Source organism: Monopterus albus, unplaced genomic scaffold (assembly GCF_001952655.1).
Source record: "Monopterus albus unplaced genomic scaffold, M_albus_1.0 scaffold21.1, whole genome shotgun sequence".
Lineage (NCBI taxonomy): Eukaryota > Metazoa > Chordata > Actinopteri > Synbranchiformes > Synbranchidae > Monopterus > Monopterus albus.
This window is the reverse complement of record NW_018127901.1, coordinates 2,493,748-2,517,089: the sequence shown is the minus strand read 5'-3', so window position 1 is coordinate 2,517,089 and position 23,342 is coordinate 2,493,748. Positions and strand designations below refer to the sequence as shown.

Genomic DNA, 23,342 nt, shown 5'->3' with positions numbered 1-23,342 from the left:
CAGCTGTTGCCATGGAGACCAGCATACAGCACTGTGCCCGCTCCGAAGCTGCACTGTACCGTCACAACCCAGGATCGTGTTTCTGATCCTGCTGACACACTCCACCGTCACGCTCACAGTTCTGTCTACATACAAGTGTTGTTACACACACACACACACACACACACACACACACACAAACTCTTCACCTTACAACATGCATGTTACCATCTTTTCCCACCTCGAGCAGAGAGAAGTCAGATGTTCTTGTTCTCTTTGTACATCAGACGCCCAGTACCAGCAGCTGATAAGGACTCTTTAAACCATAATCAATAACTTGCTACTGCCTGTTCACTGAGCCAAACAGGGCAACAGCAAGATCAAACATTCATGTGTGAAGTGCAGCAACAACAGCTCGCCACCACACACTCCCAAGGAGTAAACCTGTCACTTCTAGGGGAGAGCCCTCACCACTAATGAGTGTTCTTCAAGCTACATTTGAAGCTTTCTGAGTAATCAAACACAGCAGACGGGGCTGTGAACAAGGACGGTGAGGGGCAGGGTGTACCCGAAAAGCTTGCTGAGCCTTCACAGGCTGTAGCTAAAGTGCTGGCTGCTGTTCCCCGAGAGGGAGGCACAACGTGGATCATCAGGCAGCTTCAAAGGGCTGAAGAGGGAACGTTCCAAGAACACTAATGTCGGCCTAAAACCTCCAATCGCACAGAGACAAAACACTGCAGCGCCTTTCCATCACCTGCCAGGGCTTTGTGGCATTCAGAGAACGGCAAAGATGTTAAAGAAGGAAGATGACTGTTTTATGATGTCGTGGCAAGTCAGGAGTGTCTGACTGAATGAACAGTGTAGATTTTAAAACCTCCTTATCTGCAGATGAACCAGAAGCAATGTGAATAAAATGTAAAAGTTACACAAAGAAGATAAAGAACAAAGTACTATACTTCATTTTCAGACCAATGCTTTGTATACCGACTGTGGTGCTACCTGGGTCACCTTCACCCGTTGCCATGGAGACCAGCATACAGCACTGTGCCCGCTCCGAAGCTGCACTGTACCGTCACAACCCAGGATCGTGTTTCTGATCCTGCTGACACACTCCACAGTCATGCTCACAGTTCAAATGTCTACATACAAGTGTTGTTACATGCATGGAAAAGAACTTTCTGCACACACACAGAAACTCTTCACCTTGAAACATGTATGTTACCATCTTTTCCCACCTTGAGCAGAGAGAAGTCTGATGTTCTTGTTCTCTTTGTACAGACGCCCAGTACCAGCAGCTGATAAGGACTCTTTAAACCATAATCAATAACTTGCTACTGCCTGTTCACTGAGCCAAACAGGGCAACAGCAAGATCAAACATTCATGTGTGAAGTGCAGCAACAACAGCTCGCCACCACACACTCCCAAGGAGTAAACCTGTCACTTCTAGGGGAGAGCCCTCACCACTAATGAGTGTTCTTCAAGCTACATTTGAAGCTTTCTGAGTAATCAAACACAGCAGACGGGGCTGTGAACAAGGACGGTGAGGGGCAGGGTGTACCCGAAAAGCTTGCTGAGCCTTCACAGGCTGTAGCTAAAGTGCTGGCTGCTGTTCCCCGAGAGGGAGGCACAACGTGGATCATCAGGCAGCTTCAAAGGGCTGAAGAGGGAACGTTCCAAGAACACTAATGTCGGCCTAAAACCTCCAATCGCACAGAGACAAAACACTGCAGCGCCTTTCCATCACCTGCCAGGGCTTTGTGGCATTCAGAGAACGGCAAAGATGTTAAAGAAGGAAGATGACTGTTTTATGATGTCGTGGCAAGTCAGGAGTGTCTGAATGAATGAACAGTGTAGATTTTAAAACCTCCTTATCTGCAGATGAACCAGAAGCAATGTGAATAAAATGTAAAAGTTACACAAAGAAGATAAAGAACAAAGTACTATACTTCATTTTCAGACCAATGCTTTGTATATGCTGCCCTCCAGCGAGTCACCGTGACTCCAGCACAAATAAAAAGTATCTTCATTTGACTCAAACATTGTGTGTGGGCCTGAGGAAGGGGTACGTCTAGTGGGGACCTGTACAAAAGTACAGACATTAACTTGCTGTGCAATTCATTGAAGGGGGTGGTTGCACTCACTTAACTTTTCATTCTATCCTTTACAAATGTCTTAAAAATGAATTATTTCAGGCCTTGGGACACATTGGGAGAGCAATCACAAGCTTTGGCCAAGTGGAAACAGGACGCACACTCAAGTTCCCAGTTCAATTTATTGTGGCTGATGGTTGTATGAAATTACAAAAATATCACAGTAACAGGAGCCAAGTGCATATGAGGACTCACTTAATCAGGAGGTGGCATCCTGATGGAGGGGGTGTAATCAATTTACATTCTGATGATTATATAACCTTAATTCCACCAAGAAATGAGGTTAAAAAAGTTTTATGCTGCAACATCATTGACTTCAAACAAGGCAAAGAGAACACAAAACTGTAGAGCAATATGACAACGTGGTTTCATTTACAATCTATGCTTGTGATTAGTTAACTATTAAGTTGCTGGAGTGTTTTGTGCTACACTGAACATGTGACTAGACAGAGTGGCGACAGCTGACAGGAAGAAAACATGAAGCATGTCCTGTGGATGGGGGCGCTGTCATCCTGGAGGCGACCCCTCATTTATTCAGGCTTTTTAATCTGCCACCTGTCTGTAGCTGCTAGCTCTGCTCAGGTCTCAGTACTATGGCACTAAGGTCTCCTAAGAACCTGATCAAACATCAGCATCCTTCCAGTGACTTTCTTTAAGCTACAGATTTGACTTTAAGGTCGCTTCTGTGTTGGTAAATCATTTCATGGCCTTGTCAACAGTTTATTTTCCCAGCAGTTCCTCAGTGTGGGACTAAAGTCTGCAGTGATGCTTCATTTAGTTCTTATGTCCCCAGACTCCCTGTACAGCTGAGAACTTTAAGAGTGATTTTACCTACATAACAATCTCAACTACAGTGCTGTCATTATATTTACTATTATTTTATTATAAAACCTCTGTTTCCCCTCCTTTAAACATCTGCTAAGGCTTAAATGTTCCCATTTATTTGTGTGTGTGCGCATGGAAGCAGCTGCACAATAACCCCATGGACAAATGCCCTGAAGCACTAAATAGTAAGTGTAAGCAAAACATTCAAAGCTCACTGTGTAACCACTGTTATTCTGCTCATTGTAAGTCAATGTACCCACATACGTATGGAACAAAAAGCTCACATTAAATGCCAAGTAAAAACAAAAGGTACACCACATTACAGGATTTTAACGTGCATGAAGACTGAAGTGCCCTGGGGTGCCAGAACACACCTCTTAGCGCTGATCTTAAACAACAGGGAACAGTCTGGAACAGCCTCCTGGATTTTATGCACGACTTGGGTAATAAGCACCAGCAGAGAGACTGGAGTGTGGCTGTCAGGGCAAAATGCAACAAATGCAGATGACTGTTCATCTTTTGAAGCAAAGCCGAAAACAAGTCCTCATAATGCATCATATCATGTACGAATGCATCATAAATAAGGATGTTTGCAGCCTGGTTGCAATAAATTTATACATGACATCTGTTCTGAAACCCACATGTTGAAATAACTGACATACATCTTAAGCAAAACAGAAAGCGGGCTACAGAATGTTTTCCTGGACAAGATGGAAAACTATGGGCAAACTAGTCACATTCCTAAGCAGGAACCAGTGGCCCGGAGGCAGAGGAGCAAATTCACATTTCTAGAAACAGAACATCTGAGAAAGGTGAAGAAATAAAAGCACACTCCAGTCACTGTGATGCTGAAAATGAACATGGCCCTCAATCATTCCAAAAGGAATGGATAAAAATATAATAATAAAAATCACATCAACTATAACTGGGTTGTTTAACAAACAATGAATGGAAGTAGAAAGAGGGTAAATTCATGTACAGTGACAACGGGGGTTAATGGAGGACAGCGGTGCACAAAGATCGGATTTTGATTAGATTTAGTTTAGCTGACACTGATCCATTAAAATAGGCCTCGACTGGCTCAAATAGCCAAAGGCCAGCTCTGATTATAAGGTTTCTTTAATCAGTACAATTCTGATATGAAAACAGTAGCTTGGCGGGTGGGTTATCTGACAGAAATGTAGGGGTGCCAGTACTTTTGCCATGACTGTAAAAGCCTTTTTAATGCCTCCAGGATGCGGTTTCGATATGAACGCATGCCTTTCAATCAATTTGATCGAATGAAAGCAGACCAACAAAGCAGACACATTGTTAAAAGGCCTTCTATGGTTTTTTTCCCCCCCAACTTTTAGAAGTTGTCAAAAACCCTAAGCTGATAAAAGTCAAACACTTCTTCGTTTGAACAACAAACATATTGAGCTGTAGGCACCTCTGGGGACGCTACAATGACAACAGTGACAAAGAGACAAAGGGGCTCCCAGTGGACTCCTAGCCTTCTCGAGTGAGGAGATAAAGTAATAGGATCAGAGAGAGACTGCCGTCCTTTACTGCCTTGATGCTGACCTGTCTGTATACAAGAGCCCTTGGGTGCTGCTCCAGGGTTTTAGGGGATCTAAGAGTGCAAGAAAGTCTTTAAAGACAACAACACTTTTCCGGCGTCGACCTGCAGCAGAGGCTGAAAACAGGTGAATTGGCTCCACGAGACGTAAAGGTGAAGGTTTCTAGAGGGGTCAAAAACACGAGAGCAGCACAGCCTGACAACATGCAGCATGCGTTCCCAGGGGCACGCCACCTCTCTGCCACAGCACTCCAAGGTGCAGTACAAAAACAGAAAGAACAAGAGGAAGCTCACATGACATCCTCATGTCCTGTCTTGTTGCCATCAACAGCTTAACAACGCGAGCCGGCTGCTCAGCTCAGGCCTGTGGCAAAGTGATGCACACAGAGGAAAGTCGCTGGAGTTGCTGAATAGGTGAGAACAAAACACCGATTCTGTTCCACGCTCATTTCTCAGCACATATGGGTGCATGTATGAATATGACTTATATTAAAGGGGGGTACTATGGAAAGCAAGAGCAGTCTAGACTTGGGTTGAACTTCTCAATAGTGGTGTCATTTTTGTGTGATTACAGGACTTTTCAAATGATTCTGATGGCATTAGATTTTGTATTTAAAAAAAAAAAAGTAAATATAATGGCAGGTATCTCTGGATATTTGCTGGAGTTTTAGTGTCAATGTGAATTTCTTCACATTTAGAAGAAGATTAAAAACAAAGTGATGCACCTGCACTATGGCTGTGAAGAGCTTGGTTTCTTCTCTGCACCCTCAGATAGCCTGGCAGCACAGACCAACAGAAACAAACTTACACCCCTAGCATAAAGCAGCAGCAGTCTAACAAAGGCAAAGGTTTCTCCCACTGGAGAGCCAAGAACTGACACCTGCTGTCAGTTCAAAGACCAAGACCCAGAGGAATCCTCTTCAAAATTTACTGTACACATAGAAGAGTGCGCCGCTTCAACCACTGCATGTGTTCCAATTCAAAACCAGAAGCAATCGCCACAGTGTGGATGTGCATGTAGGAGCTACATGACTCCTTCTCTAGTCCCTTGCCTCCTTCATCCTAGCATGCATCAGTGCAACCCCACTGGAAGAAAGTCTTTTTTTTTCAGTGCTGCACAATCTCCACATGCACTCTAATAAGAGCCGATGAAACCCCAGGCTACCCAGCAAATGACCGTGCAGACGTGAAGTGGCACATGTCTGCATTTGGCTATTCACTTTTACAGTATCAGCTTAACATGGCACGGTGGTGCAGTGGTTAACGCCATCACCTCACAGCCAGAAGGTTCTGGGTTCAAACAGGACCTGTCTGGAGTCTGCATGAGTTTCCTCTGCATACTCCCAACTGCAGTCCAAAGACATGCAGGTTAGGTTGACTGGTGACTCGAAATTGGGTTTAAATGCAATTGAACAGCTGTCCATCTCTGTTTCTCTGTGCGTCAGTCGATCCTGTGATAGACTGGTCTCGCCCAGTGATCCTGTGGTCACCAAGCTCACCCCAGTCTACCCTCAGCAGTTTCTGGAGCTTTGTCCACTAAAGCACAAACAGGTTGAGTCACAGGGAGTGAACCTGGTAGAGCCAAAAATGAGAAGAGGACTGACATGTTAAACACTGAGATGAAGAATATGAACTCTGGTTATACAAGAAGTGGAGGGCTTGCAGCCACTGCACCCTGTACTCCTGTAGCATATAATCATAAGCCTTCTCTGAGTCCACAAAGACCAAATGGTGATGGGAAAACTCCTATATGACCTTCAATACCCTTAGACATGTAAAGACCTGATCCACATTCAACAGTAGTCTGAGCCTCTGGAGCAGACAGGGGAAGGTGAATTACCCAGGTATTGGAAATCTTCACATAGAATCACAGCAAAGTGACCCAGGGACATAATACATCAGAGCTAAAAGGTCAGTGCTGGCTGGATGAGAATCAACAGGAACTGGAGGACCAGTGCTGCTATAAATAGCCCAGCAGAGCTTTCAGAGGAATGTGTGATTAGAAGTGGAAGGGGAACAGACAGAGGCATGTGAGTCAACAGGACAAGTGGCCGCTTCCATTCACGTGAGACCACTGAGCAAACATCACACACAAACCTGGACCTGACTGATACAGGATTTTCAAGGCCAAGGACAATTTCATGTTAAAGGTTTTTTAAAAAAAAAAAAAGTCACTATGTCATATGGCCAATATTCTTTTTTTTTTTTACATTATTTTGGGATTCCTCCCATTTAATTACTGAAGACCTCTGACCAAAATAAGGGGATTAGAAAAATAAAATTAAGAACCACTATTTATAGATTTCTACTTACATGTGAAGATGACCAAGACGGTGCGAAGCAGCAGGTCGACGGCCGTCTCCCACCTCGCTGACACGCGAGCCACTACCGGCGGTATGATGATCTCTGCTGGAACGTAGAACTGCAGGGCGAAAGTGATGAAAATACCGAAGCAGTACAGCAGCTTCACAGCTTGATAAGTCCTGGAAACAGGAATAAAAAAAAATGTGTGTCAATTGACAATGAGCAAAGCAGAGAAAGAAAAAAAGTGGCATAAACACGTTAAATGAGAAGTGTCATGGAGAAAAGACAGGCCTGAAAAGTAATTCATTAGTGGCACTGACATTCGTTTGGTGCACCAACACAAACAAAAACAAGCATCAGCACAAGGCCTCAATGTTTCAAGATCCGCACAAAACACATTACAAGATGAAGATAAACATGTTAAATGAGAAGTGTCATGGAGAAAAGACAGGCCTGAAAAGTAATTCATTAGTGGCACTGACATTTGTTTGGTGCACGAACACAACACAAACAAGCATCAGCACAAGGCAGCAGGTCGCATTACAAGATGAAGAAGACTCAGTTTATAGTCCTGAGCAAACACTGCCTGTCAAACAACAGTAACAAATAATGAGCAAACAAATCCCATGGGAGTATTCAGTTTTACCAACTTTATTATTATTAAATAATACAACCACTCCAAGACAACACCTGGTGATAAAATGGGCCCTGCGTCAGTCACCACTGTGGGATGGAGGTGAACATTCTCAATGAATTAAATATTTTTTGTAAGCAGAAACTGAGCCCCAAGTTGCTCCCGGTGGCCAGGCCAGCGCCTTGCATGACAGCTCCGCCGCCATCGGTGTGAGTGAATAGGTGAATCTGTAAAGCGCTTTGTCCAGGCAAGGTAGAAAAGTGCTATACACGTGCATTCCATTTACCACTTTACTTGATAAAACCACCACAAGCCATTTGGTACATTTTAGAGCCCACTGGGTTCTGGGAAAACTCTGCCCTGTGACTGAAGCTCGTCTTCATCGACACATGTAACTAAGACCAGCATCGTGACGAGGGTTATACTGGGAAGTCAGGTTTTAATATTACACTACTATTCATTTTTTCACAGACAGCGCAAGGAGACTGAAGAAAATTATTCACTGACAAAAAAGTGTCAAAGTGTTGAGGTAATAAACACCATAAAACTAGTCTCAAGCCAACAGAAGCTTGAAGTTAGAAACTGAGTTTGGTGGAATTTAACTAATTAAATATATTCACCCATTTTCTGTTCCATTTAAAATTTTAGATTGTTTGAATTATGGCACCAAGTTTGTTCCTGACTGTAACAGTGATGAATTCTGAATATGACTCAGACTGACTTATCTCCACAGCACAAACTGTTAAGCGCCACAGGTCTAATACATGTTCAGTGAGATTAAACCAGCTGATAAGATCCTAACTGCTGTGGGAAAGCTTGTTGATAATTTGTTAGGATATGGTCCCATTATCTTTTATGGGGGCACATTGAGTTTCCAGCTGTTTTCAAACTGACCACCAGATGGCAGCATAGCAACATCTCTGCCACCTTCATTATTCACCTGTACTGACGTCACTATTACACCATTAGTCGCAACCACTGCTGAAAACCTACAATACATACAGACAAGTATAAAACCTGACTTACAGCTGTAAGTAGGTTAGTGCCGAGTGTTAAAAGAAACGGTGGGTTTCTTCTTTATTGGCATCTTTTTCCATATTGTCCAACATCCAACTCTGATCAGTGCACTCAAATGCAGCGAATGTTGATGCTGTCTTACCAGCAGTTTGGCAGGTTGAGAGTGATGCTCCCTTCTATGTGCTCTCCAAAGCACAGATATCCTATGGTACCGAGGCTGGTGTAGAGGAAGGTGACGATGCCCATCCCTAAATACAGAACCAGGGGGAAACTCTGGGGCCTCTGCATCTTGTTTTCCAGAGGAAGCACCTGCCAACCAGAATGTTAACATCACAACGGGCAGGTTGTGGACATTATAATGAAGGCTATTTGTGTTGATGTTTCAGCTAAAGACTGAGGCCCTCCTGCACTGCACTTGTCATGTTACCAATTGTGTCTCCAGCACACTGGGTGGTGGGAACTGAACACCGATGAAGAATTTGCCTCTGTACTCTCTGGTATGTGCATCTTCAAGCACAAAAGTAACACATAACATAGTGATATACAAAAGTCAGTATTGGCCAATGGATTTATTAAGCAATATAATTAACTATGACGATAACCTGAGATTTTTCTTCATGCACATAATCAAAGACTAAACAAAATGATACATAAACCAGCTTAAAAAAAAGCCAAATATAAATATGTAAAACATGACAGATGACAAGGCTGCCTTACAAAAGGTCTACTCTCCTTTATGGGCTGGTTCACACCGATGTAAGAACTATGAACACACGGACTCTTACACTGAGCAAAAGCCAAAGTAAACTACATATGATAAAGCCAGTATAGATTCATGTGTTGCTAATGTATAAGAATACATTTTTAAAAATATGGTAAGGGCCATCAGTAACTGAATATCTCATCTAGATAAGGATAAGCTTCCTCCAGTTATCCTCAGCTGATCACGTACCACTCCGATCCCCTCGAACGCAAAGATGGCTGTTCCAAAGAAGAGAGGGTAGTCTTTAGCTCTGCCCACTGCTGGGAGGTTGATGGGGGATGTGATGTGCTGGAGGGGAAAACAAAACACATGAACATTAACGTTGCATTCTGCAAAAACTGGTTCACATCTCTGTTCATGGTTCACTGTGTCCATGGCAGGGCACCACAGAACAAACTACTCTTCTCCAAACATTTGCCAAGGAGCAGCTTGACTCTTCACAACACTACTGAGAAAATGTTTTGCAGACTGACGAAACCAAGGTTGAATTGTTTGAGAGAACATGCAGCAGCACGTGTGGTGTGAAAATTATTTTTTTACTTAAGAACATAGTGCTTGTCTATACTTGAGGTTTAGATGATTAATTCAGAAAAACAGGTAACTTCAGAGGGTTCACACTTTCTCTTGCCACTTTACTTGTAGCCTTTATTCTCTACTTTTCCCAGAAGTCCTTGCTCAGGTAATTTGTCAGCCACAGAAACACCTTACAGGCCACATATATCTCTTAGTACTGCATCTCCGTAAGGTTCCTGATGCAAGAAATATCTTTTTCAAAACAAAGCCATTTCTCAGGGAACATGACTCCTATAAAGCTGCAAGAAGCTGAAGTTGCTTGATGAAAGACACTGCAGCTGGAAAGCAGGTGATCAGGAGACTGTCACTACCAGTCATCCTGTTATCCATAACAACCCCCGGAGCCATTCAGCTGAGTCGAAACAGAGACACAGGGTGTAAGAAGCAGAGAGAAAAGTGAGGGTTTAGTGTGGCTGGTTGGAGGTGGCAGACTACTGCTTCATATGCAGAAGCTTCTTTTTTTGCGCAGTAGGTAATTACTTCAATATCTGTACAATGTTTGATATGATCAGTTGGCTTCCACTTGATACAAGATAGCAACTACACTGTTATCGGTTTATTTTTAAATGTATACATTTTAATTATCCTTCCGTTTATTGCGACGTTCTGATCAGCTTTACAGTTCCTCGTGTCTCTAAGGCTCTGACGTATAGCGCGCCTCCTGGCTGGAATAATTTAGCTGTATATGTTCGTTCTTTGCATTTCAGATAGCTGTGTTCTCATCAATGCCATCACCGATTGCTGGGTTATACTGTTTATTATTATTATTTTTGTTTAAGGTTGTGACATTTCATTGTGCTCGTCTTTGTTGATAACATGTTCCATCTTGTTACTTTGTGAGTGCTTGCTTAGGGACCCCGTTGAAAATGAGATGATACATCAAGGGATTGACCCCGATATATAAGCAATCAATCAATAATTTCTTCCTAACAGATGTAGCCATCTATTCTGCATGTCTTTCAGACTGCGAGCAAGTCTCCAATGTGGATCTGCTGATCGACAGATCATGTATGGAACTGTACCAATTAAAGTGGTAACATGATGGTAAAGCGTCATGTAATCTGGCACAACAGCACCACTAAGAATCAATTACTGTACATCATCTCATATATTATAGGCGTCGTAGAAGTCGACCTAATGGCAGAGCTGCTGTATTAAATTGCATTAGATTATACAGGTGTACCTGATAAAGTGACCATTGCATTTATTACTGTTAGGCATGTTTGCCCGTTAGTTTATATATAATAACTTCCAGTGTGCACACTCATCCATGTAACTGTAATTGCCACCTTATAAAAGTGGAGGCAATAACAGCATTTTTATAACAAGCAAGCACTTCCACCTACTATCTTATTTCAGATTAGAAAATACAGTATCATATGTGTGACTTGTATGTGTTCATGTGACAGAGGCACAGAAAATATGATACAGGTCAAAACCGTTTCCTGGCCACCTGCATAAACTACAGCAGCGCACATTTCCTGCCCAGAGAGTTTTCTAACCTACCTATGTTAACAGTCAGGGTGCCAAATGGCAGAGTAGAGAAGCAGCACTGAAGTCAGCAGATCTCTCTCTCTCTCTGTACTGGTGAAGGTGAAGTGAAACTGATCGGAAAGAGACGAGAGCAGTGTCCGGTGTTTACCGTGAGTGAGTAGAAGTAGATAAGGACCAAGCTGATGGTCATGACCAGATTTGCCACCAGAGAGAGGGGAGCCAGGTACTTCAGGTTGGGGGTGAAAACCAGAAGGATCATGGCAGGCAGGAAGCAGAGCATGTAGAGACGGGAGTCGAAGCTCGGCACCAGGATCTGAGTCTGGTTGGTGTAGTTCATGTGGCAGCTGAAGGTGGTGGCGTTGGCTGCTTCTACCACCTGGTGAGAAATGAGAAATGAGACATGAGGCAGAGAGAAGGAAGGAGACCGATTCTGCAGAAAACTTGTTCCAGAAGCTGTATTGTTGAGGGACTTTTTCACTACTTGGGTGAAAACAGTTAGGTCTACTCTGTTTCTCACTGCTGAGCTGAACCGACCAGAACAATCCTGGTTATTTTCACCATCAAGTTAATGAAGTCAAAAACAGCTATGACAAGATACCAGTGCTCCCAGTCCTTACACAGGCCAACTACTCATTCTATCCAATGTAATTTACAGTTGTATAAATATAGAAATGTAGACCAGCTTTACTTGGCAAATGTTTGGCATTTTTACTCGAGAAAACCTGATTATCATACAGTCATGCATTAAGCCTCGGCTGAATTACTTATTGAACATTTTGCTAATTATTCCAGAGACTTTAATTAGTTCACAACATTATAATCAGGCTTGGAAGAAGAACAAGACAGTGATTAATGTGACCACAAACTCTCAAACCACATTCATTGTTTCAGTTTACTCAGTACTGCATTCTGCCTGGTATGGTTACTGTGGCTGCAGGGAAAAGACACCAGAGCAGGCAGACAGCATCATCTCTTGGTGAGAAACGGTACTACACAATTTACTACTCTGCATCAACAATGAACTAAGAGGCAAGTTTAAAAACACATTTGAAAGGTTTACCGAAAGCCATTTGACCTCTAGACATTAACAAGGGGTCACAGTAGGGCACGAGTCAAAGGGCACAGGAACCACAGACAGAGCAAACCCTCCTGTGAGCTCACAACAACCATGGATGACAATGTGCTTGGGTGGAACAGACATAAAACCAGATGTGACTTCTGATTTTCTTCAAATTAATCTTCATGCTCGTGTGTTGCATGTTGTATTTCTGTGTGAATATATTGTTTTCTCTTCATTTTTTCAGTTTAGACAAAAATAAAGAGAAGCAATACATCACAAAGTGTGACAGGGTCAGTAGTGTACATGTTTTCTTATGTGTAAGAAATGTATAAACTGTTATAAATTTCCACTAAATCCTATAAAGCCAAATCTGAGGCCGTTCCCATTTCCACCACATGTACAAGACAGGGATGTGTTGCCTTATCCGTGCATGCTGCGACATGCATAACAGCGGTGAGATCTGGTTTGGGGTCATTTTAACTTGTTCTGTTAGCGCTGGGGCATGTCAGTCCTCATACCCACTATTGCTAGTCATCTCTTTATTATTAACTACAGCACTGTGTGTAAACTTTCTCTCAGTGAGAATCTGTACATACATGGCCAATAATCTTATGGAAACTTGTGCATTATGTTGGCACAACAAACAAACCGTATCACAAAGTGGACAAACAGACACACAACCTGATAAATTATGCTATATTGTACTTTTAAGCATTTGTATTTAGATAAGGGTTTTCATCTCAAATGTCACTTAATGGCCTTGTAAGTAGCATATTGTGTGTGTGTGGGTGTGAGATTACAACCTGCTTGACATTGTCACTAAGGAAGACAAAGTAGACGCAGCAGAAGCCCAGCTGGGTGATGATGAGGAACAAGTTCACCGTCCGTCTGAGGCAAACAGTGTGAGAGAGGGGGAAGAGGTCAGACAACACGGTAAGAGTGCTTATACAATACTGAGAATTACCTGACTTCTTCCCCATTTCTGTAACCTGCTGTGCACCGACTATGTTACACTAGTGACTACCCACCAATCAGTAAGTACCAAGAGTAAAATGACTGGAATTGTACCAATTCGACACTTGTCTCAATTTTCTCAACAGTTAACTACCAGTTTTCACTGAACTTTTACAAAACAAAAAAACAAAAAAAAACTTCAAAAAAATGTAAACTAATTATTTCAAACTATACAAACTTTAAAAAAAAGTATTCAGTATTTTTTCCATAATCATGTTCTGTTGTTGAAGAGCATCATGGGGTATGATAACTGATTAAACCCGACTAGGATAAGCACTGAAAATGTACAGTAAATGCTCACAGGTTAAAACACAACATTAGCAAACGTTTGTTTTTTCTTCTTCTAAAAATCACATGTAAAAAAAACCAAAACAAAAAAGAAATAAACCCTGCAGCACAACAGCATGAGTAAAAGGTAAAAACTGGTTTTAAAACCTGGTAAACATTTGTTTTACCTTCCCCAGTGGGAGTGTCTCCTCAGCCACAGGACGTTCTCCATCCCGTACTGCGCTGCCTCGCCATAGGTCAGAGACGGCCTGTTCATCCTGGACCAGGCACAGAGTCACATCTTTTAACTGTGGCTGTAAAATTCTCTCTTTGAAGAGGACAACAGCTGAGACGGGCTCTGACCCAGCTTGCTCTGCATTATTATTCAGATATTAGACGGGTGGTTTTAGTGTCTGTACATTTACCTCTGGGGGGCTGAGTCCACCCCATCACACAGTCAGACATTTACACCCACTGAAGGCTGCACAGTACAACCACAAAAAGCCTAAAATGAAAATAAAAGTTGTAGGCAAACCCCACCTAGTGGAGCAAGATCAGCTATGGGTGACATTATTAAACCATGAACAGTCAATGAAAAATAAAATGGTTCATTACCACTGCTGAGAACACCGAGGGCCGGCTGGGAGCGAAACAGGAAGACAGCTAATAAAGGGTAGGGGTGCAAAACTAAGACTTTGTCAGTCTGTATGTACAGATAGTGACTACTGTACATATGGAAATATACTGCTTAGTACATGCACCCTGTGGCTCTGGTATGTGAACACAGAACAAGAAGTGGTGATGACTCAGCAATGAAGAAATGCAAGTAACAGAAAGAGCACCATTTTGTTTCCTCTATTTCTGGGAATGACACAGGACTTCTGAGCCATTTTTGACTCTGGGTTTCTGGAGAAACTCTTCTTTCACCTTCTCTGGAGAAACTCTTCTTTCACCTTCTCTGGAGAAACTCTTCTTTCACCTTCTCTGGAGAAACTCTTCTTTCACCTTTGGAGAAACTCTTCTTTCACCTTCCATTTTTGACTCTGGGTTTCTGGAGAAACTCTTCTTTCACCTTCTCTGGAGAAACTCTTCTTTCACCTTCTCTGGAGAAACTCTTCTTTCACCTTCTCTGGAGAAACTCTTCTTTCACCTTCTCTATCTGCTTGATCCTCTTTAGCATAAATTCTGTGTGGAAGACCCTGTAGACAGGCGGGCTGACTGTAAAGGGTGGCATTAAAGAGGACGTGAGAGGTTTAATCACCTCAGTTGTCACACACTAAAGCCTGTAAACAGATCATAGATGGGGTTTACGGTCCCACTGGTTCAGTTACTGCAGCACACTACTTCTTTTGATTGCAGGTCACAGTTACAAGATGTCTGCATTCAAAACTCAGTGTCTATATATTGCTGATTACACAGTAGAAAAGGGTGGAGAGACACTAAAACAGAGTGTAATCTGTCAGCCAGGGACAACAACAAGCCACTGCTGGCACAGTGCCTAGCTAAATAAACAAATGACAACATAAAGGATGTGGTTTTACAGCACGTACAGGGTTTGATTATTTGGCAGGAACAAACCACAGCAGACCTGTGACCAGGGCAGTGGAGGTGGTGACAAGAAATTATCTTCAGGCTGTATTTTGGAAAGAAAGAACTGCAGAGACAAAGTCCTATAAACCCCAAAGAAAAGAACTTTCAGTTGAAGACGAATTAGCTGAGCCAGCTTCACCTCCGTCGACTTCAGTAAACAAAGTGCTGTTCAAACAAATGAAGCTGCTTCTCTCCACACAGGAGAAGTGAAGTGTTTGATGAGGTGGTGGTTCAGGACCAGGTAACAGGACTGTAGAGCTTTAACTGTGCTCTACAGTTGTAACTTCCCTTTTAAACAGCTCCGGTTGTATTGCAGGCACCGCTGCTAATCACTGGTAGAAAAAGTACATTTACTCAAGAACTGTACAAAATTGATGTACTTCACTTGAGGACTTTCATTTTATAGTACTTTATACTTCTACCTCCACTACGTTTCACAGAAAAATATTACACTTTTTTCTACTTTACTCACAATGGAAATTCATAAATATGATGCCAGGCTTCACTATTAAGCAACTATAATCAGCTACATATGTCCAAATTACAACATTAACTAATAATATCCAGTAATAGGATGCATTTTTAGGGACCGTTTCTGCATAATGAATTTATTTTTGGTGCTGTAACTGGTAAAACACACTAGAAGTGTGATGTAAGTGCTACTGAAGCGTGATTCCATTCAATCTGCACTAAAAGCGAGACGTGGGCGGTGGATCCGATGTTTTTAAAGTCATCACTCTAGCTGTCTACCTGTCAGAGGACAGCAGTGGTACAAAGAGTCTATTCCAGGCCGACCAACAACACATGCACTGGACAAAAATAGTTTTCATGTAAAATCATCAGGAAGAAATTGCATTTTTATGTAGCCTGCTAATTTCTTGATTCTACTGATCTTCCCAGGCTTGTTACAGAGGGCGAAAGTGAAACTCAAGCAGCCTGGTCAGTTGTAACAGATACCACTAGACACAGAAAACAGGAATTGTGTGATTTATACAGCTGACTGTGGAGATTACGCTTCACTAAACGCAGCAGAAGGACAAAAAAATTTAAAAAAAATAAGCCCTTGAGGATTCTACGGGAGAGGCACGTCTCACGGATTGACTCGTTTGATATAATGGAATTCTCTCTGCAGCTTGAGATGGGTGTAGAAAACACTTCCAGGGTGTTTTACCAGTAAGTATATTTTGATGGTATAATTCTTCTGTACTTTTACATAAGTAACACTTTGATTGTAGGACTTTTACTTGTAATGGAGTATTTTCGTTTGGTGAGGAGAAGCTGATACAAAAACCCGGTGTTTATGGGCGACATTTTACAGAGCTCAAAGGTTACGTTATTTAACTCTGCTTTACCTGCTGGAAATGAGGGAACATGACAGAAATCCAGTGAAAACCATGCTTGTCAAGTATTACAGGCTTTTCTGGTGTTTTTCCTTACTTTGCACTGAGATGGTGGGAACATTTCACCAGCAGCCTCATACAGTGGACTGCTATGACACCCATCACCAGCAGACTGATCGGCCCCAGCTGGGTGGAGAACAGGCAGAGGGAGATTATGTTGCCAGCGTTACAGTACAATACTGAAACCTTACACATGAGAATGAACTGAAAATCCACCACGACTCTGGACAAGGCTCACAGTTCACCACTAGCAGTAAAATTAAGTAGGCAATCCCCATAATTAAATGCTGTATTCTTATTTGAAATCCAAATTAACATCTTTGCTGAGACATCCCAGAGTCACTCATGAATAGAACTACTACCTTGTGATGATCATTACCACACGACCTTAAATGTACTTTCCACAAAAACAGTCATATGTGCTCACTGCATAAAGTATACATTCATGTCAAACTGCCTGAACAGGTCTGCTATCATGTCACGAATGGGAGCAGAATCTAATTTTGTGAGTTCAGGCCTGTCACATGACCTAGTGTGATCAGTTAATTCAATCTTTGTGTACTTACCACCAGCCCTGCATTCTTGACAGCCAGAGGCAGACCCAGCAGCCCTGTACCAATGTTTCCCTTCAAAAGGTGGATAAGAGTCTGAAAAAACCTGGAGAAGGAGAAACAAGTTACATCTGCATTATTTTTATTACACAAACATACTTTTCTTACTGACTGTTGGCTCTTAACTGCATTTTAGATGCTATAATACTTACGTGGTTCCTGTTTGCCCTCCAATTCTCTCATAGTTCCGTTGGGGTCTGGACGGCCCTGGAGGAGAGGGACACAGAGCATCCATTTCTGATGGATTTTGGTCAGACAACAAAGAACCTGAGGACAAGCAAAAAAGTAAAGATAACACATGTTCACATGGGATAACACATAAGGCAGCTTTTCAACAGGGCCGTGGAAACCTGCAGCTCACTGAGCTATCAAGATATTCTGGCACAAGGTGGATGTTTTTTCACAACATAATGCAACCAGGTCAAAGTCACCGGATCTAACATCCTACTGTGGTTGTCCATGTTTAAAGTATTCCTCCCTGGAAATATTTAAAGTGTTGCCCTGCTACCAAGCAGTCCCACAGCATCGGGGTACAAGGCACAACTGCTGTGTGGTCACAGCAGAAATGTATGCGCTTAATCATAAAACAAACAGACTTTTACTATACGTCACTTTCTGATTAAACAACACAGAACTTTGCAGTGTATCTATGGCCCACCCTTCCTGCTCAGATTCCATTCCTGCCTCTGAAATCATGCAAAGGACAACTCAAAGGACATTAGGACTTAGGAGAAGCATCACCTTATAAGAAGATATGGCAAACATTTTCCAAGTTACCTAATAGAATAGATCACAGTAACATGATCGTTCATCTGGAGTCTTGTTTGTTAGCTCTGTTTTTGGCCTCCGAGTTAACACGGACCATCCTGCTTTGTTTTTTGTTTTCATAGTGCAACTATGGACCCAGATTATAGTGTATACTATCATTCTAATATAACCATCTTTCACATTGTCATCAAAAAGTGCACTTGATTTTCATACCTTCACCTTGGATGTCTACATCACTGGATGCCATCATGTTGAGGCAGGTGGCGTTGTGGACGGCTGGGTGTTGTCTCTTCCAGCCTCACAGATCCTAAAACTGGGAGATCAGGGAGTCCAGCATTGACAGCTTCCCACTACAGGAAAAAGTGATTCCGTGTAAGATTTGGATGATGAATCTTACGATGACAGAACACTACATGGACAGATCATGCTCCTTAAATAAGGTGCTGTATCTTTGATTCAGTGATCCCTAATTAACATGTATAAATTCAAAATTCATAGTGAGTAGGAGGGGGTGACATTAAAGTTTATATTGTGGTATATACACAGGTCTTCATTGCAATTAAGGCTGCAAGAAATAAGCATTTTTATTGTTGATTATTCTGCAGATTATTTTCTCAATTAGTCAATGAGCTGTTCTGTACACAGCAAAGTAAAAAAATGCCCATCAGTTTCCCAGAGTTCGAGGTGCTGTCTTTGTGTAACCAGGAGTCTAATATCATAAAATATTACATTTACAATTGCATAAAACAAGCAAATCCTTACATTAGGGATGATGGAACATATAATCCATCTGGCATTTTCTGCTTGAAAAATGCCTCAAACAAACAAACAACTACTCAGCTACTGGGTCCCCTGTGTATCCAAATGGGGGTGAAACTGGACTTCTCCAGGCAGTTCCACCTGGGCATGAGCCGTTGTAAAGCAGTGGTTCATTGGGCATCAAGAAAAGAAACAGGACTTCAACACCAGCTACACAGCAAATGTGTAAAGGTCAAAGTGTCGAAATTATGAACTACTCAGCAATTTTCACAATGACAGGACAAAAGTCAGCACCACGGAAAAGCAAACGGCATGACATGCAAATTCTGTCAGCTGCACGTCAAAACAGGCACAAGCCATTAAATGACCTTCAAAGAAAAATGAACTACCACGGTCAATATTGCATTTTTACTAAGAGGTAACGTAAATACGTTTTTTGCCAATTAAGCAATTAGCACACCCGGTAACCTTCATTCAAAGGTCTGAGGGGCAACTGTACAGTAGCTTCCGCTGTTTAGCTACGATAAAGAGAGGCTAGCATCCCGTATTGAAACAAGTGCGGCCAAAACAAAATCCAATTTCTCCGTATTCCTTTGATATTTTATGCTTTCAACTTACAAATTTCTTTTTTAATTGCAACAGACAAACAACCATAGTACAGAGTGGCCAGATAAACCCCGATACTGCCATCACTTGAACTCATCTTTGGCCAGGAGACGAGTGAGAGTCTGCGGCCTCAGTGGAGCCGGTGATAAGGCAGACAGCGGCGATGATATCTGACTGGGAAACCACACCAGCAGAGAAGCTTATGATTAATTGTGCTGTGCTAGGAAGATAAATATGGCTGTGTACAAACGCTTTAGGTTTTACTTGCCTCCAAGAAAGACACACGGGGAAGGAACCGAAAAAGCAAGAGAAGAAGACGTTAGCTAAAATGGTAACTTAGTTACTCATGTTAAGACAACTAGAAACACGGTGGTTTATTTTGCTGCGACTCGACGAACACATTAAAGCTAGTGCAGCTAACAATGTGTCATGAAACCAGGTTAGCAAACGATAGCCATATGTTCCGATGTCATCGCTGGATCTGTAAACACCTAAATGCAGACAGTACCAGTAACACGGCTCATTACGAACACCAACCTTCTTCGGAGAAACCTTGTTTTCGCTCTGTGTTCCTTGCTGGCGTTGCCTCACCACAGACCTCTAATTTTCATATCATGACCATACCTGCCGGTTAAATACAGCGCGGACACGACACCGCACTGATTGAAAAAGACTCGACAGCCCGGCTCTCCAAAGCAAGTGGTGTGGTCACGTGATCCGGTCGACCGAGGACGAAATGTGCCGTGGTGGTCGACGTACTGTTGCCATGGAGACGGACTGTGCCTATGGTAACTGACAGAATGTTGCATTCTAATCAATCAATTAATTAATTATTCTCATTCTCTCAATTAATCTGCTTTACGTCTAAGTACTGAGGTACTTGGACTTTATTTTGTATTTCGATCTTATACTGTTTTATACTTGCAGTCCACTACATTTAAAGGGAAACATTATAGGTTTTACTCCGCTCTGTATTTAAAATGAAAGTCTGCATGCACTCGTTGTTTTATACTTAAACTTTATAATTTCATTTTATCCTAACCAGTTTTTATACATTTCAGAGGAACATGTCGTGTGTTTTACTTCATATGAACCGAAACTGTGAGTGCACATGCATTGCTATCTTTGGGCCTTATCTTAATTAAATTTAATTAATTTACCTCACTACTACCAGAGCTTTTATTTTGGAAAGATATTACACTTGGAAACTCAAGGTTTGAGCACTGGGGAAGCAGGACTACGCTGGGGGTACGTTTTGAAGTTATCTATGCATTTTTTCTCGCTTTCTGTCGTGTGAGGATGTAATTTACTTCAACAAAAATGTTTCTAAATTGAACAGAAGAAACAGGAATATCTAGTCACGCGGGTCATTGGTCGCTTGTTGAGCGGAAGTGAAGCGGGCTTACGTTTGAAAAAAATAAAACAAAATTATCAAAGTAATTTGTTCTGTTTTTGTTTGAGTTTATTGATTATTATTTTTATATCGAAATATAGTTTGTTGTATTTTGTATGTGACTCAAAAGCGACACACAAATATGTTCACCGGAAATCGTGGCGATTTGTTTGTAGCTTGACAATGGTATGCTAAGCTGATTGTTTACCTAAGCACTTGTGGGTTAGTCAGCGGTAGAAGTCCACAGCCGGTCTGGCAGCAAGTTGCCACACATCACTTCAAACATGACTGTGAGTTCTTATGACAGATATTTTATTTGTTGTGGTGTTTAGCTTTAACGTTAATTAAGATAGCATTCCTCTCCGCAGAGCTAAGTAGCCCGCAAGCTAGCTTTCAAAACTGGCTTAATTGTACATAAGACAGCAAGCTGATTGTTTACCTAAGCACTTGTGGGTTAGTCAGCGTTGGAAGTCCACAGCCGGTCTGACAGCAAGTTGCCACACATCACTTCAAACATGACTGTGAGTTCTTATGACAGATATTTTATTTGTTGTGGTGTTTAGCTTTAACGTTAATTAAGATAGCATTTCCTCTCCGCAGAGCTAAGTAGCCCGCAAGCTAGCTTTCAAAACTGGCTTAATTGTACATAAGACAGCAATCACTTCCATTGATATCACGTGACGTTAGAGGTCAAAATCGATTCTGTTTAGTGACTCAGCCGCAGAATAAACACAGCAGCATACAGCTAATGCTAAAGTTACCAACCGCACAATAGACAATACGCAGTAAGTTAACGGCACCGTAATAAAATGCTGTTTTACAAATGGCCGAGTTTTAGAGCTGAGATAGTTGGTTAAAAATATGTTAGTATTTTGACGATTAATTGTTACAGCCATTCTCAAACATTTCAGCACAATGTTTGCAGATTTCAGCCTCTCCAAGAGACGATTTTCTGTCTTTCTTGGAATTTTAAACTGAATATTTTAGGTTATTTTGGATGATGGTCAAACCAAACAAGACAGCTTCACTGTGGTTCGTGGACTAAATGGTTCATAAATATCAGTCATGGTGAAAATAATGTCAATTCGGTTGCAGTCCTGCATTGTTGACGTTTGGTATGGCTAATCTGATTTCACATTATATGATCCTCAGCTATTGATTACCTGTAACCTGGCTGTTGATGCAGTGAATGGGAACTATGATAACTAAGGGAATCGCGTTAAAGGCACATGATTTAATCTGTCTCTTACAGAAGCACGAGTTTGAGGTGGCGATGACCTGTGAGGGATGCTCAGGTGCTGTGGCCAGAGTCCTCAACAAACTGGGAGGTCTGTCTTCTACTTCTCCATTAAACTTCATGATTGGGAAGACTCAAGATCCTTCCTTTTTATTTAGATTTTTCTCTGTGCTAGCATAGACTAATGCATGACAATCATGTTATGTTTACAGTGGTTCAGGTATACAGTGTCTGGTTTTTTGTTTTTGTTTTTTAGTTCTGGATATCGGCTTGTCATGCCATCCTCTTACACCTTAACTACATAACATCAGCATTTAACACCTACAGGAAAATAATACTTCCTTTAGTTTGTTATATGTTCTAATATGTTTTTAGTTTAAAGATGTAAGTGCTGAATATTTAAACAAATGATCACCTATCAGCATAAATATTGTAGTTAAGGGTAAAAACTCAAATTGCCAGTAGTTTAACTTTCAACTTTTAAAGCTGGTGCAGCGGCTGCACTGTCTTGTTATGCTGAAATGCATACAGATTCAGCAGGCTATATAAAGTGGACTGGCTGTATCCCTCCCACTCACACCTGTGGAGCAGCCAATAGCAGAACACCTAATACACCCGTGTGTATTGTTTGGTTCCTCCACCCAAAACCAGTTTTAGGTTCAAGATTCAAAGTGTTTATTTGTCATACGCACAGTTAGGAAATGTGTTTCCCTGTACAATGAAATTGTTACTTTGCCGTCCACATGAATGCCACATAATACAAGTGAAATATAAAGTAGATGAGCAATAACACAAATCTAAATAGGCAGTAACACAAATCTAAGGCACTTTAAAGCAGCAAGTGAAAGAAGCAAATAATGCAACAAGAACACAATATAATGCAGAGAGAAATATATGCTATGTGAGAGCCGTGATGTGCAAATATTCAGCAGTGAGTGTGCAATTATGCATGTGCAAAATGAGTATGTAAACAGTACAGATGGAATTACATGAGGTAGATCCCGAGTCGGCTGTTTAGGAGTCTGATGTTTTTTAGTCTCAATTTTAGGATTAGTTTATTAATAATCTCACCACTGCCTTTGATAAATGATGTTCAATATAAAATTAAGCTACAGTGAGGAACAGAAGTATTTGAACACCCTGCGATTTTGCAAGTTCTCCCACTTAGAAATCATGGAGGGGTCTGAAATTCACATTGTAGGTGCATTCCCACTCTGAGAGACAGAATTAAAAAAAAATTCAGGAAATCACATTGTATGATTTTTAAAGAATTTATTTGTCTAGCACTGCTGAACATAAGTATTTGAACACCTGAGAAAATCAGTGTTAATATTTGGTA

The 23,342-nt window shown here is 41.6% G+C and overlaps 2 protein-coding genes across 10 annotated transcripts in view; one reads left to right on the top strand and one right to left on the bottom strand.

Annotated features, from left to right (window-relative positions):
• slc36a1 (solute carrier family 36 member 1) overlaps nucleotides 1–21,227 on the bottom strand; it is a 22,017-nt gene extending 790 nt beyond the window's left edge. The window contains exons 1-11 of one of the 5 annotated variants that reach the window (XM_020594058.1): nucleotides 21,206–21,227; nucleotides 18,222–18,358; nucleotides 17,393–17,507; nucleotides 17,196–17,286; nucleotides 16,667–16,755; nucleotides 13,828–13,917; nucleotides 13,162–13,246; nucleotides 11,447–11,674; nucleotides 9,421–9,519; nucleotides 8,611–8,777; nucleotides 6,827–6,996 (exon numbers count right to left, since the gene is read on the bottom strand). In XM_020594058.1, the coding sequence (XP_020449714.1) occupies nucleotides 6,827–6,996; nucleotides 8,611–8,777; nucleotides 9,421–9,519; nucleotides 11,447–11,674; nucleotides 13,162–13,246; nucleotides 13,828–13,917; nucleotides 16,667–16,755; nucleotides 17,196–17,286; nucleotides 17,393–17,507; nucleotides 18,222–18,258 (1,171 nt within the window). In that variant the 5' untranslated portion in view covers nucleotides 18,259–18,358; nucleotides 21,206–21,227. Of the gene's footprint in view, nucleotides 1–6,826; nucleotides 6,997–8,610; nucleotides 8,778–9,420; nucleotides 9,520–11,446; nucleotides 11,675–13,161; nucleotides 13,247–13,827; nucleotides 13,918–16,666; nucleotides 16,756–17,195; nucleotides 17,287–17,392; nucleotides 17,508–18,221; nucleotides 18,359–19,910; nucleotides 20,087–20,974; nucleotides 21,049–21,205 lie in introns of those variants that run through there. The other 4 variants (XM_020594056.1, XM_020594057.1, XM_020594059.1 and 1 more) reach the window with 4 other exon arrangements.
• atox1 (antioxidant 1 copper chaperone) overlaps nucleotides 19,269–23,342 on the top strand; it is a 7,634-nt gene continuing 3,560 nt past the window's right edge. Inside the window, exons 1-3 of one of the 5 annotated variants that reach the window (XM_020594062.1) lie at nucleotides 19,269–19,323; nucleotides 19,410–19,704; nucleotides 22,019–22,094. In XM_020594062.1, coding sequence (XP_020449718.1) covers nucleotides 19,702–19,704; nucleotides 22,019–22,094 — 79 coding nt within the window. In that variant the 5' untranslated portion in view covers nucleotides 19,269–19,323; nucleotides 19,410–19,701. Of the gene's footprint in view, nucleotides 19,324–19,347; nucleotides 19,705–20,076; nucleotides 20,162–20,967; nucleotides 21,057–21,180; nucleotides 21,288–22,018; nucleotides 22,095–23,342 lie in introns of those variants that run through there. The other 4 variants (XM_020594063.1, XM_020594064.1, XM_020594060.1 and 1 more) reach the window with 4 other exon arrangements.